The 18,110-nt window shown below is 43.6% G+C and overlaps 2 protein-coding genes across 3 annotated transcripts in view; one reads left to right on the forward strand and one right to left on the reverse strand.

Moving 5' to 3' along the window:
• Nucleotides 1-9,512, reverse strand: part of RO60 (Ro60, Y RNA binding protein) — a 35,458-nt gene extending 25,946 nt beyond the window's left edge. The window contains exon 1 of the mRNA XM_045026652.1: nucleotides 9,078-9,512. The gene's annotated coding sequence lies outside the window, so the exon portion shown is untranslated. The remainder of the gene's footprint in view (nucleotides 1-9,077) is intronic.
• UCHL5 (ubiquitin C-terminal hydrolase L5) overlaps nucleotides 9,446-18,110 on the forward strand; it is a 30,093-nt gene continuing 21,428 nt past the window's right edge. The window contains exons 1-3 of one of the 2 annotated variants that reach the window (XM_045026655.1): nucleotides 9,446-9,507; nucleotides 14,077-14,140; nucleotides 16,448-16,553. Coding sequence is in view for 1 of the 2 variants with exons in the window: in XM_045026653.1 (XP_044882588.1) it covers nucleotides 9,710-9,791; nucleotides 14,077-14,140; nucleotides 16,448-16,553 (252 nt within the window). In the remaining variant the exon portion in view is untranslated. Of the gene's footprint in view, nucleotides 9,508-9,578; nucleotides 9,792-14,076; nucleotides 14,141-16,447; nucleotides 16,554-18,110 lie in introns of those variants that run through there. The other variant, XM_045026653.1, reaches the window with a different exon arrangement.

Consider the following 18,110-nt stretch of genomic DNA (forward strand, 5'->3'; position numbering starts at 1 on the left):
CAGTCATGGGTGCCTGGGCAGACTCCTTCTGCTGAGCACCCAGGAGACAAAGACTAGCAGTCAAACTGCACCGTCTGCTACCACCCTAAAGATGTAAAAGATAGATGGAGTGGATCAAAACAAGAAATAGTCACGATTTGTTTTGTATTCATTTGCTTCCTCCCACCCTCCGTGAAATCAACGGCCTGCTAAACCCAGGGTTTTGAGTTTGATCCTTGAGGGGGCCATTCTGTGTGTGACAGTTGTTTGTGTTTCTCCTTGACGCAAAGCCACCCCCTTTGTGGACTGTAATTCCCTGTAAGCCATGTCGTCAGTTGCCTCTTTCTCCGTCAGAGAAGACAATCGTTCCGTGCCTTTTTTCAGCCCAGACGCCATAGCACTGGGATCATGGAGCCTGCTGAGATCACCACGGCAATTATGAGCACTGTAAATACCACGCACGTTATCCTGGAGTATATGCAGAACCAGAACCTGCCAAAGCCAAACCAGGCAAGGAGGCGACGCAGCGCTCACGAGACTGATGAGGACATAGACATGGACATAGACTTCTCGCAAAGTATGGGCCCTGGCAATGTGCACATCATGGTGTTAATGGGGCAGGTTCATGCTGTAGAATGCCAATTCTGGGCCCGGGAAACAAGCACAGACTGGTGGGACTGCATAGTGTTCCAGGTCTGGGACGATTCCCAGTGACTGTGAAACTTTCGCATGCATAAGGGCACTTTCATGGAACTCTGTGACTTGCTTTCCCCTGCCCTGAAGTGCCAGAATACCAAGATGAGAGCAGCCCTCACGCTTGAGAAGCAAATGGCGATAACCCTGTGGAAGCTTGCAACGCCAGACAGCTACTGGTCAGTCGGGCATCAATTTGGAGTGGGCAAATCTACTGTGGAGGCTGCTGTGATCCAAGTAGCCCACGCAATAAAAGATCTGCTATCAAGGGTAGTGACTCTGGGAAACATATGGGTTTTAGTGGATGGCTTTTCTGCAATGGGCTTTCCTAACTATGGTGGGGCGATAGATGGAACCCATATCTCTATCTTGGCACCGGAGCACCAAGCCAGTGAGTACATAAAGCGAAAGGGGTACTTTTCAATGTTGCTGCAAGCACTGGTGGATCACAAGGGACGTTTCACCAACATCAACGTGGGATGGCCGGGAAAGGTACATGATGCACGCATCTTCAGGAACTCCGGTCTGTTTCAAAAGCTACAGGAAGGGACTTTCTTCCCAGACCAGAAAATAACCATTGGGGATGTTGAAATGCCTATAGTTATCCTTGGGGACCCAGCCTACCCCTTAATGCCATGGCTCATGAAGCCATACACACGTAGCCTAGTCACCTATAGGCTAAGCAAGTGCAGAATGGTGGTAGAATGTGCATTTGCACGTTTAAAAGTGCGCTGGCACAGTTTATTGACTTGGATAGACTTCAGCGAAACCAATATTCCCAGTGTTGTTACTGCTTGCTGTGCGCTCCACAATATCTGTGAGAGTAAGGGGGAAGACGTTTCTGGCGGGATGGGAGGTCGAGGCAAATCGCCTGGCCACTGATTACGGGAGGGGAGGGATAGCTCAGTGGTTTGAGCATTGGCCTGCTAAACCCAGGGTTGTGAGTTCAATCCTTGAGGGGGGCACTAATCAATACTTGGTCCTGCTAGTGAAGGCAGGGGGCTGGACTTGATGACTTTTCAAGGTCCCTTCCAGTGCTAGGAGATTGGTATATCTCCATTTATTACATTACACGCAGCCAGACACCAGGGCAGTTAGAAGAGCACAGCAGAATGTGCTGTGCATCAGAGAAGCTTTGAAAACCAGTTTCATGACTGTCCAGGCTATGGTGTGAAAGTTCTGTTTGTTTCTCCTTGATGAACACCCCCCCCCCACCCCCTTTGGTTCATTCTACTTCCCTGTAAGCTAAACACCCTCCCCTCCCCCCTTCCATCACCACCTGCAGAGGCAATAAAATCATTGTTGCTTCACATTCATGCATTCTTTATTAATTCATCACACAAATAGGCTTAACTGAAAACAGCGTAAGAAGTGTTCCTGTCTCCAACACTCAGCTTCCAATGGGATCCAAATAAATCCATTTTACCCTGTATAAAGCTTACACAGAGTAAACTCATAAATTGTTCGCCCTCTATAACACTGATAGAGAGGTATATACAGCTGTCCCCCCCCAGGTATTAATGCATACTCTGGGTTAATTAATAAGTAAAACATGATTTTATTAAATACAAAAAGTAGGATTTAAGTGGTTCCAAGTAATAACAGACAGAACAAAGTGAATTACTGAGCAAAATAAAATAAAAAATGCAACTCTAAGCCTAATACAGTAAGAAAGCTGAATAGAGATAAAATCTGACCCTCAGAGATGTTTCAATAAGCTTCTTTTACAGACTGGACACCTTCCTAGCTCGGGCCCAATCCTTTCCCCTGGTACAGGGGATTTCTCATGACTGCAGCCCCCTTTGTTCTGTTCCGCTCACTTATATATCTTTTACACAAGGCAGGAATCCTTTGTCCCTCTCTGGGTTCCCGCCCCTCCTTCTAAATGGAAAAGCACCAGGTTAAAGATGGATTCCAGTTCAGGTGATATGATCACATGGCACTGTAAGACTTCATTACCCACTTGCCAGCATGCAGATATACAGGAAGACTTACAAGTAAACAGAGCCATCTACAGTCAGTTGTCCTGGTCAATTGGAGCCATCAAAATTCCAAGCCACCATTAATGGCCCACACTTTGCAACATTACAATAAGATCTCAAAGTTATATTTCATATTTCTAGTTTCAGATATAAGAATGATACATTCATACAAATAGGATGAACACACAGTACATTATAAGATTTGTAATGATACCTTACAGGAGACCTTTTGCATGAAGCATATTCCAGTTACATTATATTCACTCATTAGCATATTTTCATAAAATCATATAGAGTGCAATGTCACAAGGTTAAAGGGGGCCTATGCTGCAGAACAAGTAGACTCTGATATCTCAGCACATCAGGTGGCTTCCCAAGCGCTCCAACCCCTCACAACTATCACTGTCCAATTAGGCTGAGGGGAAAAAATTCTTGTCACTTGTCCATGGACTGCTAAGATTTAAATTTGAATTGTCTGAGAAGAAAACATGGTCATCCAAATGTTCAGGGTATGGTCGCATTTTCTCAAATTAAGGAGAAATATTGTTGCTTCTGTGATTATCTAGAGGCATTTCTACTATATTCTGCTTTTTCTTGCTTCAGCTAGTAGGCCAACTTCTTATTCTAGTTCTCGTTTTCAGTGCACCTATTTCTCTTGCTCTTAAATGCTCGGTTTTGTTTTCATTGTAATATAAAATAAATGTCACAGCCCCCAACAGTCTGAGACCACAAGTCAGAATAGACTATTTAATCATTTATTTTAAATTCATTCCAATAGCTTAACAATATTATGGATAATGCCCATCTAGTTTGAAATCAAGATCTGGATTCTAGAGAATAGAATTAGTCTAAATCTCCACTAAAACAGCTTGCTGTTGCTACTGAATACACTCTGCCTTTGTATTCAAAACTGTGTTTTATTCTAGTTGAACCTTTATTTCAACAGAGAACAGCCTGTTGATAATGGAAACTATCTATCTTTGAGCCATTCACTTGCACCTGCATCAAATCCTTGGAGTTGGTGCTCTGCTGCATATACTTGCATGGCTTGTTTTAATTAAATTTACAGTGGAAAATGTACATTCCATTACAACAGTGCTGTCAGACAAAAGCATTATATCCACCAAGAGCCATATATCCTGAAAGGAAAATAGCCTGGTGGTAAAAAGAGTTGTCATATGTCATATGTAGGGTTCCGTGTCTGCTGCGGAAGGTGCGGAAGTCACAGATTCTGTGACTTCCTGTGACCTCCATGACTTCTGCAGCATCCAGTGTAGCTGACTCCAGGGTCACCCAAGCAGCTGCTCAGGCAGCCCTGGGGACAGTCACACCAGTCGCTGCGCTAGAGCATCTCTGCAGCCAGCCGCTTGGGCGGTCTCGCAGCCAGGGTTACTGGCTGCTGCTCTGGCGGCCCCGGGGACCACCCAAGCAGTTGCCAATGCAGCTGGACCCAGGGCTCCCCCCTCCCGGCCGCGGGCACCCCGGGGCTTCCCCTCCCAGCTGCGGTTCCTCCCCCACAGTGGGCCCCAGCTTTCCCTCTGCAGTCATCCCGTTCCCCGCCCCCCATTCAATCTTGAGTATTTTTAGTAAAAGTCAGGGACAGGTCATGGGGCCATGATTTTTTGTTTTTTGCCTGTGACCTGTCCGTGACTTTTACTAAATATACTCATGATTAAATCATAGCCATAGTCATATGCAGCACTGTCTCATTGTTATATTTTTATAGTAATAAAGTGTAATTTTAGAGGTATAACTGATGTAGGGCTCTCTCCCTCACTCCTTTTTACTCAATATCTCTATAAAGTGGTCTAGCACAGTGGTTCTCAACCAGTGGTCTGAAGTCCCCTGGGGGGCTGCAAGCAGGTTTCAAGGGGTCTGCCAAAATAAACCAGAGAGCAGGGCCAGCGTTAGACTCATTGGGGCCCAGAGCAGAAAGCCGAATCCCAAGCCCTTCCTCCCTGGGCTGAAGCCAAAGCCTGAGCAACTTAGCTTCACAGGAACCCCTGTGGTGTGAGGCCCTGGGCAACTGCTCTGCTTGCTACCCTCTAATGCCAGCCCTGGCTTTTAATCTACTGAAACCAGTTGTTGTGGCACACGTGGGCCGTCCAATTTTTATAACATGTTGAGGGCCCCTTAGTAGGAAAAAGGTTGAGAATCCCTGGTCTAGCAGATTGCTAATTTGTGCACTGCAATAATGGATTTTTTTTTAAATCACTAGGCCACTGTGGAGTCAAAACATTGAAACCATGTGTGTGTTAGTTACTGTAGCCTGATGAATCTGATAGCTGTATGTTCAATGTTAGCTTCAAGCTTACAGATTTGGTTTTTCTGCAGCTTTGGCTCTGAAGACCCAGACCTATTGACTTCTTCAAATCTGCCATAAAGATAAATGTTTTCGATGCAACAACCAAGATTGTATTTCACTCCTGCAAATTCTAGCTGTTGCAAAGCCTCAATCAACGAACTCCTAGAAAAGAGACTTCAATCAGATGGTAATTAACATAATCATGAAATACAACATGCCCACAAATCTGCTTATCTGATCTTCTTAAGAACGCTCTTAACTTGGGCAAGGTCAGCCCTGACTCAGTTTCTACAATATATTTCAAATAGGAATCAGCCAAATATTTTTTTATATTGCCTTTAGAGCTGTGGCTTGACTAGCAACCCAGTGGATAACTCTGAAACAGCTCAGTTACCTCAACAGCTTGAAGTTGATGTAATCTTTTGGGCCTTAAATACAAAGTAAAAAGGTGGTTCAAAATAAATTCACACTTTTTAAGATAAGGATAATCTTTGAGATCAAGCCTACCAAACTCAAGGTAGCCACTCATGTACTGCACAACATGAGAAACATCTTCTATAAACTTCATCTTAGTGTATGCGCAACAACGTGACGAGGATTCATCAGCCAATTTGGTTCGCTGATTGGATCATTAGCTGCCCTGGCCCAGGCCAAGCACTGACGGGGAGTGTGACATGAACACTGATCCATCACGTCAGTTGAAAAGTTCATATCCACTGCTGTATCATATAAATCTGAGTCAATCATTTCTGATTTGAGCTCTTCTCTGTTGATCTCCCAACTCCTAAATCTGAATTCTCCCATGTGATATCTTCGGTCCTCCCAGATTCCAAGACTATACGTTTGCAATGTTTTCTGCCTTCTACTATCCAACGTTCAGCAGTACCAAACTCTGAACTTCAAATTAACTTGCTCTATTATGATCTGAAGTTCCCCTCTTTAGCAGCATAAGCAGCAACAACAACAAAAGGGCAATAATCATTCTGATGGTTATTGTCAAGCTGTACAAATAATGTTACCCATTATTGGATTATTTTTATACTGGATTATTTAAAAAAAAAGAGGTAGGATTGTGTGTGTCTCTCTAAAGTGCAGAATGGAAAAAAGTTGTTTTTTTATGTGACTACAAACTTTAATGGCTTTATGACACAGACAGTAGGTTTGTTTTTTCCTGAATGAAGAAAACTTGCAGAATTTGAGAAATACTTTAGAGCCAAAATTCTTGTGGGACTTGTTCCCTACATCCTTGCTATTTTGCACACTTTTTCTCTCCTTTATATATTTGATTTAAAAATAAAATATAAAACGGCTGGTCATAATTTAACCTGAGGACCATTGCCCCTGCACCTGGAACCCCCTCCTCCCAACGAGCCTGTGTGCATTCAGATCTCCCATTGAGCTGCCCGCACCTAGATTGCCCCACACAGAAACCTCTCACCCCACATCTGAATTCCCCCCACACTAGGATCCTGCTGGGCTGAGCCTGCCCATGCACACCTGGTGCACCTGGCACAGAGAGGCAGGGCCCCAGAATGTTTCTGGGGCAGGTCCAGTCCTTGCAGTGTCAGGGTCAGCTGCAGCCTCACTGCCAAGTCTCTCTACTGAGGAGGTGAGGTCTTCAGGGTGATCTCCCCCCTCAATGCAGCCAGTGGCCTGTGCTCCCCACTGCCATGCTGGAGCCACACAGTTATTTATTGATAAGTAAAATTTGCAGAATGTTAAGATATTGTGTGCATAATTTTTAGGCACAGAATTCCCTCAGGAGTACAGAGTACAACGTTCTTGTTGGCCAAAACCCTAATGGGGAAAATTGTCTTAAGTAAAGTGTACTCTATTTTGTTTATTTTGCTTTATACTCCATTTTGCTAGTTTTAAATTAGTAAAAAAATAAAATTGTTCTGAGTTTATTCTTTACTAATTGTATTAATAATTGTTCTTAAATGAATAAAAGTTTTATGGCTGTAATTATTGCCTTATTTACTGTTTGGTATGTAAGTAAAAAATGTATGGTAATTAATTAAAAAAAGACAGCTGGGCTAAATAGTCAAGGAAGGAGTTGAGAAGCACATACTTTATTATCAGAATCACCCAGATGGCAAATTGACAACCCTAAAGCAAAGGCATACACCCTAAAACCAAAATAAAACATAAAGCCAAAAAACCAAAATAAAAACAGACGCAAATAGTCCCTGTAACAACCCAAGTAATTCTAATTAAAAGCAACCTTAACTACCTCGTAATTAACAGCTGGGGTGTAACACAGCAAGGTCCAAACACTTGTATAAAAACATATTACTATAAAGAAAAGGGTGTATTGCCATGGGACTTTGGGTTCGTTCTGCATCAGCATCAAAGCTTCGCGTTCGACAAAGGTCTAGCTCCCCTCCTTCGTGTGCAGTTTCAGCTGGACACCGTAAATGACCAAGCAACACTAAAAACTGGTAACTATACAATCCAGCTGCAGAACTCTGTGTGTGTGTGTGAATAAAAGCATATGCTGATTTTAATGCTTAAAGGCATATTGCCTTATCCCCTTTAAAAAAAATTGTGTTTCTTATAAGCATAACATTCTGAATCACCATTTTCCACATGACTGAAAAATTGTCTCAGAATAACTACAGCTGTATGTTGCAACTACACCGAATTTGTTATTTGTGCTCTAAAAGTACTCAAAAGTGGTTTAAAACGCTTAGTGTCACATAATTAATTCAAATTTTGAAGGTTTACATTAAAAGCACATTTAAAGAAAAGCTGTAATAAAACTATGGATTCCAACCTAATTTTAACAATTGCTACATTTAACAGGTATTTGAATTGCAAATGAAACGCAGCACTTAGGAATTAATTTGAAATTAAACTTTGGTTTTATGTTGGCTAAACTATAAAAACAATTACTGGAAATCTACAATGATCTGTAGTATTTATATTTGTAAGCCATTTAAGACTATATCTTTTTCTGTTCTGTAAAGAACTCTATTCATCTGCAGTCTTTTTAAAAATACTAATACTAATATAGAAGCCAGCAGCCTAGAAGGATTCAAAATTCCAAAAAGGATTAGATATTTATATAAATACTGAGAATATATTCAATGTCAAATTAGATAAAATTATTTTTTTAAAGTACTCAAAAAAACCCCACAGCTTTAGAGAAATGCTTCAGGACATAAGCCTACCTCTCTAACTGAAGGGATTAATAAGAAATTTCCTGTTAATTTGTTTTATAGTTGCTCACTTCATAGTTCTTGCACATCTGCTAACAGCTGTTGTCACATGGAGACCACTGGTTTAGTTAAATAAAGCAATTCCTAAGTTCATATGAAAAATAGTATGGTCACTGTCTAAAGGAAGATTGGCACAGAACCTTCGATAAGGAAATGGGGTTTGATAATATTAATTTCTGGCTAATATATAGCATTTTTCACGTGCAGACTCCCATTTCCATTTTACAGATGTGATTTCATTTTCACCAGGAAACCATTCTTCACAGGGTTATGCCGACCCCTTGCTTTCAACCCCTTGTATAACTTTTTGAGGCATCTTAACAAAAAAGGTTACAAGAAACAAACACCACTATCCCAGAACACCTGGAGCACGAACACCGGTGCCCTGCGCGCTGTGTGCGCCTCACCCCTCTGTGGTTTTTTCTACCCTTCCCTTATAGAAGGGATCTCGGGCACCTGTCCTGGGGGTTTACTAGGCGCCCCTTCCCGCGGAGAGCTGCTCTGCCAACCCACTAACACCGGCCGTTCACCCGCCCTCGCCCTCCCAAATTGGGAATATCAGCAGCGCGCGAAACGCTCCACGCCAGCGCCTACTCCTGCTTCCCAGGGCAGCTCCCGGGCCTCGCCTCACCAGGGAGTGGCGAAGGCAGAAGAGGCCTCCGGCCGCAGAAAGGCTCCACACCCAGCCTTAAGCAGACGGGCGGCTCTCGGCGCCTCCTGCTGAGGCAAGGCCGCCGGGAGGGGCGATCCTTAAGCGGGTGCGAGAGGTGTATGGCGAGGCCGCTGCCCAGCGGCCCTCCCCAAGGGAGGCCTTGCCTACGGCGCGGGGCTGTGGCGCAGCACAGGACGCTCGGTGGAGACAGCGGCTGCTGTTGCTCAAGCGGGGCCTGGCCCTACCTGCGCGCGTGAGCCGGGGACCGGGCCGCTGGGCGCAGCAGGAGGTGCTGGCTCCGCAGTCTGGCTGCGGCCGGCTCTGTTTCTCCTCAGGCAGCTGATTTCCCTCGAACTCCGCCCCGCCCTGGTAGGATTCCTGTCAGGACAGCATCGCTAAGACCCGGATGGAGCCGCTCTTCCTTCCCACGGTGACCAGGCTCCGAGGCCCCGGATGGAACCGCCCCGCCTATCCTACCCCCGGGGCCAGCGACCGCGGAGGTAGTTCCCCGCTTCGGCAGGACAGGGAGGAACACTGGGACCCGGACAAAGTTCTCCGCCGCGCCTCCCGTCAGGCCACTCTCCAAGGACCCGGATGGCGCGCTCCCGTCAGGCACAGCCGCGTAGGGCCCGGATCCCCTCAGCGGATAGGCTGAGGCCTCGCCCGTGACCGCTGGTAGGTTCCCGGATGTGCTCTCGCCTCTCGTGTTCCGTCCGGGCCGAGCGCGCCCCCACTTCACCATAGAGATGCCAGTGTGGGCCGCGGAGCCTGCTGGGAAGGAAGCGGCGGCGGCGGCGGCGTGCGTGGGGGCGGGCAGAGAGCCTCAGCCGGCGGCTGGTGGCAGCGGCTGCTCAGCGGGAGCCTGCGAACCGCCACCATGTCGGGAGGAGGCAGCGCCGGAGAGTGGTGCCTGATGGAGAGCGACCCGGGCGTCTTCACTGAGCTCATCAAGGGCTTTGGTGAGGGGCCGGGCAGGGGGTTGGGACCGGCGGCTGGGCAGGTGGCTGGCGGGCACTTTTGAGGCCTGCAGCTTCCCCTCCGCCTCTTGCGGGAGGGGGGTGGCTCGTCGCTTCGGGACCTGCCTGAACTGCGCCCCATACCTCTTTAGCGGCGTTGCTGGGGTGCGACACCCCCTACCTCCAGCGGATGGGACGAGGCGGGCTGAGGCGGCAGTTTTGCTTGCGGGAGCCCACGGAGAGCTGCCCAAATCCCCGCGAGCCAGACATCCTCCTCCGCTTGAAGGGCGCAGTGCCCAGCACCTGCTCAGCCTCTGCAGGGTTAGCTCTTGGCAGGGGAAACAATAGCCCGCTCTTCTGCTGCTACGCTTCAGCCTGCCTCGACACATCCCAGCCTGCGGCACGTTTCAGCTGCCCCCGAAACTCAGTCGGGTCCCATTTGTGCTTGAAAATAGGACTGTATGGTTGTGTATGGAGGCGGCTGCGGCCCTCACGCACTGAACTGATGCTGTTTCTTTGAGGAAGATCTTGCCCTCATGCTCAGTAGCTGTAGTGAGCCCTGCCCAGGGTGTACACATCAGCATTTTGAGAAAAACATCCTGAATGAACAAACTTGTACGCAGGTTTGCATGAGCATGTGCCTGCTGATCTGTGAGAGGTTTCTTGTATCTTGGTATGTCCAGTATGTTGCATTTAAGATGTAATACTTACATAGCACACTTGCATCTTCCAAGCACTTTATAAATGGTAACTAATACTCAGAAAACTTGTGAGGTAGGTAAATAATATCTTAATTTTACAAATTTGGATACTGAGTTACAGAGGACCAAGTTCTGGCTTGATTCACACCAAATACAATGCAATTGGCACTATTGTGTCAAGTATCAGAGGGGTAGCCGTGTTAGTCTGGTTCTGTAGAAGCAGCAAAGAATCCTGTGGCACCTTATAGACTAACAGACGTTTTGCAGCATGAGCTTTCGTGGGTAAGCTTGCATCTGAAGAAGTGGGTATTCACCCACGAAAGCTCATGCTGCAAAACGTCTGTTAGTCTATAAGGTGCCACAGGATTCTTTGCTGCTTTGGCACTATTGGGATTTTATGGATTGTAAATCAACATAGAATTTTGCCCAAAGAAGCTAAATTGCATATCTAGTTCTACATAGTCTAGTAAAGGACTCTAATCTTCTATCTTGACTTATAGTTCCAAGCATGTTTCTTACCTGCTCCATCTTTTTTCCCTCATTTATCGGCCAATGCTCAAACCACTGAGCTATCCCTCCCCCCATATTTATCTGACGCATGAATAAGTCTGACTTTTTACACCAGGGTTTGCAAAAATGCCTTAGTAGTGACACAAACGTGGGCACTTAAGCCATCCATTTTTGCAATCCATAAACTTTTTTCTTTTTTTAAAATAAGTTTCCATCCTTCATGGCTGTGACAACGAAATGTGAATTGTAAACCGTTGTAGTGTTCCTATACTGGAGTTTTCAGACACAGATCCTGTGTGTCTACTTTTACTTGCAGCATTGTGAAGCAGCACAACCCAAATGAGATTAACAAGTTTTTGGGCAGTAAAACTATTGCTGTTGAGAATCATTTGGGCAGCAATGAATTGGTCAAATCATATTAACTTCATACTGCCACTGATTATGAAAGCTAACGGGCGGGCACTGTAATTATTCACAGTTTTGGAGGGAGGTGGGCGAAGTGGGAGTGTGGTAGAATAACAGAGACTTTCCTGCAGTCCAGAAAGCCTAAGAGGGGTAAAATAGTGGAGATTTGATCCTACTCTTTAGGAGGCTGTATCTTCCAGAAAGAGGAACAATTCTAGAGGGATGTGGAGCTAAGCTTTATCACATGAAGTAGCCAGAAGCTGATAGAAGTTTCCCCCAACCAAGATCCTGAGACATCTTGGAAGAAATTTCAGCATACTTCCCAGTAGGTGTTGGTTGCAGGATGGGCTGAATTTCTCACCAAGGATTTGCCTCTGGACTTCACCAGCAAAGCCTGCCCCACTCCCATCCTTTGTAGCTATATCTGGCTAGTACAGGGGTCGGCAACCTTTCAGAAGTGGTGTTCATTCACTCTAATTTAAGGTTTCGCTTGCTAGTAATACATTTTAACGTTCTTAGGTCTCTTTCTATAAGTCTATAATATATAATTAAACTGTCTGTAAAGTAAATAAGGTTTTTAAAATGTTTTAAGAAGCTTAATTTAAAATTAAATAAAATGTAGAGCCACCCAGACCAGTGGCCAGGACCCAGGCACTGTGAGTGCCACTGAAAATCAGCTCGCGTGCCACCTTCGGCACCCGTGCCAAAGGTTGCCTACCCCTGGGCTAGTAGATCTACTTTTTTAGCTCATACATTTCTGGAAAACTTCTCAAACTCTGTTTTACACAGTCTGATTCAGTAAAATCTTGTGATGGCTGACTTAATTTCTTCTGTAGGTAATGAGAAAGGAATTAATATAATTTGACAATTGGATGATGCAAAGGACTGGTAATGGGATAAAGCATATTTTGTTTTTACATTTGTGTCAGTGTCAAATTTGATAATTTTAAATGGTAGTCAAATTTGAAAGCCATTCAGTTGCCTTTGTTGGGTGAATTGTACTGGCCGTGTGTCTGATATGTAGAGCAAGAGTGTTCTCAAACTGTGTATCTGCAACCTCCTCCCCTAGGGCTAATTTGACAATTTGTCTTCTATGGAACCTGTTCCTTATTCACTCTTCCAGACTCCCACTGAAATAGGCTTAGATCCTCAGATGCTACAAACAGCCATCAATAAACATTTTGTCAATTCTTGGAGGATTTTTTTTATGCAAGTGGAACTCAAAACCTCATTTGAAGCCTCAGGATTGAAACAAAAGACTTTGAGACACATCTGAGGACTGGTCTTGATTGGTTGAATGTTGTGCTATATTATGAAAAAAGATTGGTTCTCTCTCTCCTGGTTAAAAGTCCACCTCTTAATTGGCACTGTTATTGGCAGTATTATCAGTGAAGTGAAAGACTGAACCATCCTCATTCCTAGAGATGGTCCTACCAGGTCAAAGCTGAGGCATATTGGCAAGCTGTTCAGGAAACTTGTACTGATACTTGGTTTATGGGCAAATTGAGAACTTTAGTCTCCAGGATTGCCTAGTTTGCTCCCTTTCACAAGTACTGACATGATTTAAAAAAACAAAAAACAAAAAAAACCTATTTGTGTAGTACAGATGCTCCCTGACGAACGGAACGCTTGGCGTAATTCAGATCTTGTGTAAATCGGAAATGTATCCCCGACTAACTCTCCCTCCCCCCCCCCCCCCCAATCAAACCCCAAAAGTCCTATTTCTAGCTTATGGAAAAAGTTGGATTTGCATACGTCAAGTTTACGTAACTCGGGGAGAGTCTGTAGTTAATTCTGAATATTAATTCAAATTAATATGTTTATGTAGTGTTTTACATGCTTTTACCTACAGTATATTAAAATTGCTGTCTCTGTCACAAAGTGAAGATTAGTGGCCTTCTGAGATTCTTATGGTTCTCCATTAAAATATTTGACTTTCTTATTCAGTCAACAGTGATTTCTCTCATCTTCTCTTCCCCCCCCCTCCCCCCCCCGGTGCTTTGCTTTTATGCTTCTGACTAATCCAAAAATGGAAGATTTTGTGGCTAAAGGCATAGGTCTGTGAGTTCCTGGGGTTATCTTCCTGGCTTAGTCATACACTTCCTTTGTGATGAACAAGTTACTAAATGTTCTTGTATCCAAGTTTGCTCCTTTAAAAAATTAGGTTAAGTATTCTACTGTGGATATATGATGCTATAGCAATGTTTGCAAAGCACAGTTACCTCCTCTGATGGAAGATGCTGCTATGGTGTAAGGGTTATTAGTATTGCTACTAATATATAGCTTAAGTAATACAAACACTAATTGAATTTATATATCTATACATGAAATAAATTAATGATTTTAAAAGAATGCTGCTAACTTTGTGTTATACTTAACCCAAAATATCTTCTGCTGATTTTTGTGGTTTTATAGTCCCGTTATTTCTTAAATAAAGACTGAAAAATCAACACAAACAATGGTAACTAACTAATGAAAAAGTGACACTCTGTTCATTTGATACTGCTCACTCTATAAAATTACGCAAACTGGACTAAACATTTTTTTTCTCTAATCTTTCATCCATATCAGTCATAGGCTTTTTTCTAAGTCTGGGCTTAGTTATAAGAGTGTGTGTGTGTATTTTTCCTCTCCAAGTTAGGATAGTTAAAACTATATCTTTTCTCTTTCAGGTTGCAGGGGAGCACAAGTTGAAGAAATATGGAGTCTGGAACCAGAGAACTTTGAAAAATTAAAGTAAGCTATTGAATCTACAAAAGCAGTCTCAGATAAGATTTCTTTTGTCTAAATTCTTTGTGACATCACTGAAGATGCTATTTGTCCAATATGCTGTATTGCTTTTGGCTTCCACAGCAATTTGACAGGATTTTAAGCTTTCATTATACAATACGTTCAAGTTAGTGAACTTTCAGACGTGCCTTTTGTTATTTAAACTGGCTTCCCTCTTTACGGGAAGTGACCTAGACCAGTGGCTAGAGCATAGGACTAGGAATTAATCAGCATTACTATTAACTGACTTGCCCAAGAACACACAATAAATTTCTCTATTCCTTGGGTTTTTGCAGTGATATTTAAAGTATCTACCACCTTAAATTAATTTATTGCACTTGTGCACAACTTCAGCCTCTTTCTTGCTGATCTCTCTCCTGTCAACGCTAATTTTGTTGTGATTCTTCATGTTTGATCAAAAGCACTGTATTTGTTCATGTATAGTACCTTAAAAGAAAAGTGCCTCCTTCTTCACTCCCGTGTAAATATCCTACTCTATAATCTGCTAGAAAATAGGACAAGAAGTACAGAATGTAGGGTCTCAAAAGCTATCTGACTAAAGCTTCTTAGATTAGCAATGTATTCAAACTAGAGGCCCTCAGACATAACTTGCCCTGTCTACAGTAGGCATTTTTAAAACTTCTTGGTTATCACATTTTAAAAGCACTTGGAAAAAATTCTGTCATACCTCTTAAAAAGCATCTCCTCTTATGTCTGTAGTAGTGAATATGACGCCAATGCATATGAGCATGCATTCTGACTGTGCTTCATTTCATAGAATTGTAGAAGATTAGGATTGAAAGAGACCTCTGGAGGTCATCTAGTCCAGACCCCTGCTCAAAGCAGGACCAACCCCAACTACATCATCCCAGCCAGGGCTTTGTCAAGCCGAGCCTTAAAAACCTCTTAAGGATGAAGATTCCACCACCTCCCTACATAACCCATTCCAGTGCTTCACCACCTTCCTAGTGAAATAGTTTTTTCCTACTATTCAACCTAGACCTCCCCCACTGCAACTTGAGACCTTTGCTCCTTGTTCTGTCATCTCCCACCACTGAACAGCCTAGCTCCATGCTTTTTGGAACCCCCCTTCAGGTAGTTGAAGGCTGCTATCAAATCCCCCCTCTCTCTTCTCTTCTGCAGACTAAATAAGTCCAGTTCCCTTAGCCTCTCCTCGTAAGTCATGTGTCCAAGCACCGTAATCATTTTTTGTTGCCCTCCCCTGGACTCTCTCCAGTTTGTCCACATCCTTTCTATAGTGGGAGGCCAAAACCAACTCAGTACTCCAGATGTGGCCTCATCAGTGCCAAATAGAGGGGAATAATCACTTCCGTTGATCTGCTGGCAGTGTTCCTGCTAATGCAGCCCAATATGCTGTTAGCCTTCTTGGCAATAAGGGCACACTGTTGACTCTATAGTTGTTGTCTTGGCCTTTGTTTTAGAGCTGATCCTAAATTCAGATTACTATGATGGGGAAAGATTTGTGCTAGTGCATTTTAAAAAGATTTCCTAAAACATTTTTAGAAGGACTCTCCCTCTACAAATGTTATTAACCATTGTTATGGTAATACCTAGAGGCTGCAACTGAGATCAGTGTCCCATTGTGCTGGATAATTTACAAACATAGTAAGAGACAGTCCATCTTGTGAAAGACAGAAAACCTAAATAGACAAGAAAAACCAATGATGGAGAGAGAGAAAGAATTACCCTCATTTTACAGATTGAGAACTCATATGAAATCTTCACAGGGGATCTTAGCTTTATGGATTTTTCCTTTTGCACCCAGCAGGATTACCAAACTTATAGTTTCAGCGCTTATCAATACTTGGATAATGAATCTGATATTAGTTTCCAAAGAAAGTGGTACTAATACTGTTACTGATGAAATCGCCAGATGCATTATGCAGGGAACTATATAGTGATGGTGTGGGGAGGAACAGGGTCTAAGGATTTCTTTAACCTCTAAATGTGTATTAGAGCTGAAGCAAACTGGCACTTAAAGCCCAGTTTACCAAGTGACCAACAAGCCAAATTTTGACTTTTCAGCGGTGCTATTTGAGCACTAACTCCACCTGGAATTGTGGGTGGCATCTCTGAAAATTTTTAATCATTCAAAGTTAGAGGTCACATCTGGGAGTTTGAACCTAACTGACCGTGTTTAAAAAGGAAGAGTTAACTGAGTTGCCTTATCAGATGATGATACACTTAGATTAAAAATAGTTTGCATAGTTCTTTATCAACACACTTTTTCTGCTTTGACCTTTTATTTTATAGACCGGTTCATGGGCTTATCTTCCTCTTCAAGTGGCAGCCAGGAGAAGAGCCAGCAGGCTCTGTTGTTCAGGATTCCAGACTAGACACACTATTTTTTGCTAAACAGGTACAGTAATTTCAGTGACTTCCTTATATGCTCCATGAAACATTTTTTAATACAGAAAGACAGAAGATAACCGAAGGGTGCACAAAGGTGAACAACTGTGTACGAGGTATGTTTAGTCAGACAAAATCTTGCCAAACAAGGAAAAGTAAAATTCTGTTGGAAGAAGGAGCTGAAGAATAAAAGAAAATGATGCTTTTAAAATTTCCTTTCAGTGATATAAAGGATTATTTAGAAGGTTTTTTCTTTATATGTTCACGAGTCAATGATATTTTGAAACCACTTTCAACAAAAGGTTATGGGGGAAATTTTATTTCAGTCCATCAGAGTAGAGCTGCTATCACTATATTTCTCAAATGCGCTTTGTTATGAGAAATGCTCACATTCTAGAGTCATATTTACCTGTTTCCTGTACAAACGTGACCTGAAAATATTCCTTTAATTATTTATATCTGAAATACATAAGGTTTGAAACAAATGATTGAAAATATTGTTTATGCTAATGAAATCCATTTTATCTCATTAAAGATATAATGCACTGATACAGAATTCTTGTATTTTTACTTTGGCAGGCAGATCAATGTCTATCACTAGCGACTTAGAAAAGCAAGGAAGAGTAGTCAGATCAAATGGCAAGTTTCTAACCAAGAGAAGTTAAGTCAGTAGTAGGGTGTGTGTTTTAATGCATATAGGTATGTATGACTGGCTAGGCTGGCCTTTGTGGCTTCTTACAGGAGGCCCTGTGTCTGCCGACACCCCACCACAGGAAAGGGACAACAAAGGTCCCTTGTATCCAGGCCTGCCTAAAGAGGCTGCACAGAAGCAGCCAATCAGACCAGGAGGCTCAAATAAAAGGTGCTATATTGCCTTAGCAGATTAGTTTTTGTCTGGGACCAGAGGAGCAAAGAAGGGTGCTCCCCTCTCTCTGGCCAAAGTTGCTCAAGGGACAAGTAGATGTTGGTCCTGGCTGCATTTGCTCAAGCTCGGGGAGAGAGCAGCTGAGAACTTAACCCTAGTAAGGGGCAAAGATAAAGGGGCCAGGTAAAAGGAGGCCCAGGGAAGTAGCAGCAATGAATCAAAGTGAGCGGTACATGGTAGATATTTATAGTGTTCCTGAGTTGAAACCATGAGTGGCGAATCCGGGATTCCTCCACTGGCAAAGTGGTGCAAACCCCAAGAATGGGACAAGGCTTGTTTGGAAGCCCAAGCAAAGGGCTGAATTAAAGGGCCCAGGACTGGGACTGAAGAACCTGGTGAGGGTAGATAGACAGTTTTTGTTGGACTTCTGTTACCCTGGAAGGAGTTCATTTTGATTGTATGACCCAGCCAGAGGGCTGAGGCACTGAAGATCCACCAAGCAAAGTTGACAACCTACAGAGGATGCCAGGAGTGGGGAAGGACTACGGTAGCATACCCAGCCACTGGAAAGCACTGATGGTGAGTTTTCCCCCTTCATCACAACTTGATATCACAGGTGGGGTTACAAGACTTCCTTCCCGTCAAGGAGCGATGTCGTGATGCTTACTCCTGTCTCAAGTGCATGAGATCTGATATCCCATC

This window comes from Mauremys mutica, chromosome 8 (genome assembly GCF_020497125.1).
Source record: "Mauremys mutica isolate MM-2020 ecotype Southern chromosome 8, ASM2049712v1, whole genome shotgun sequence".
NCBI lineage: Eukaryota > Metazoa > Chordata > Testudines > Geoemydidae > Mauremys > Mauremys mutica.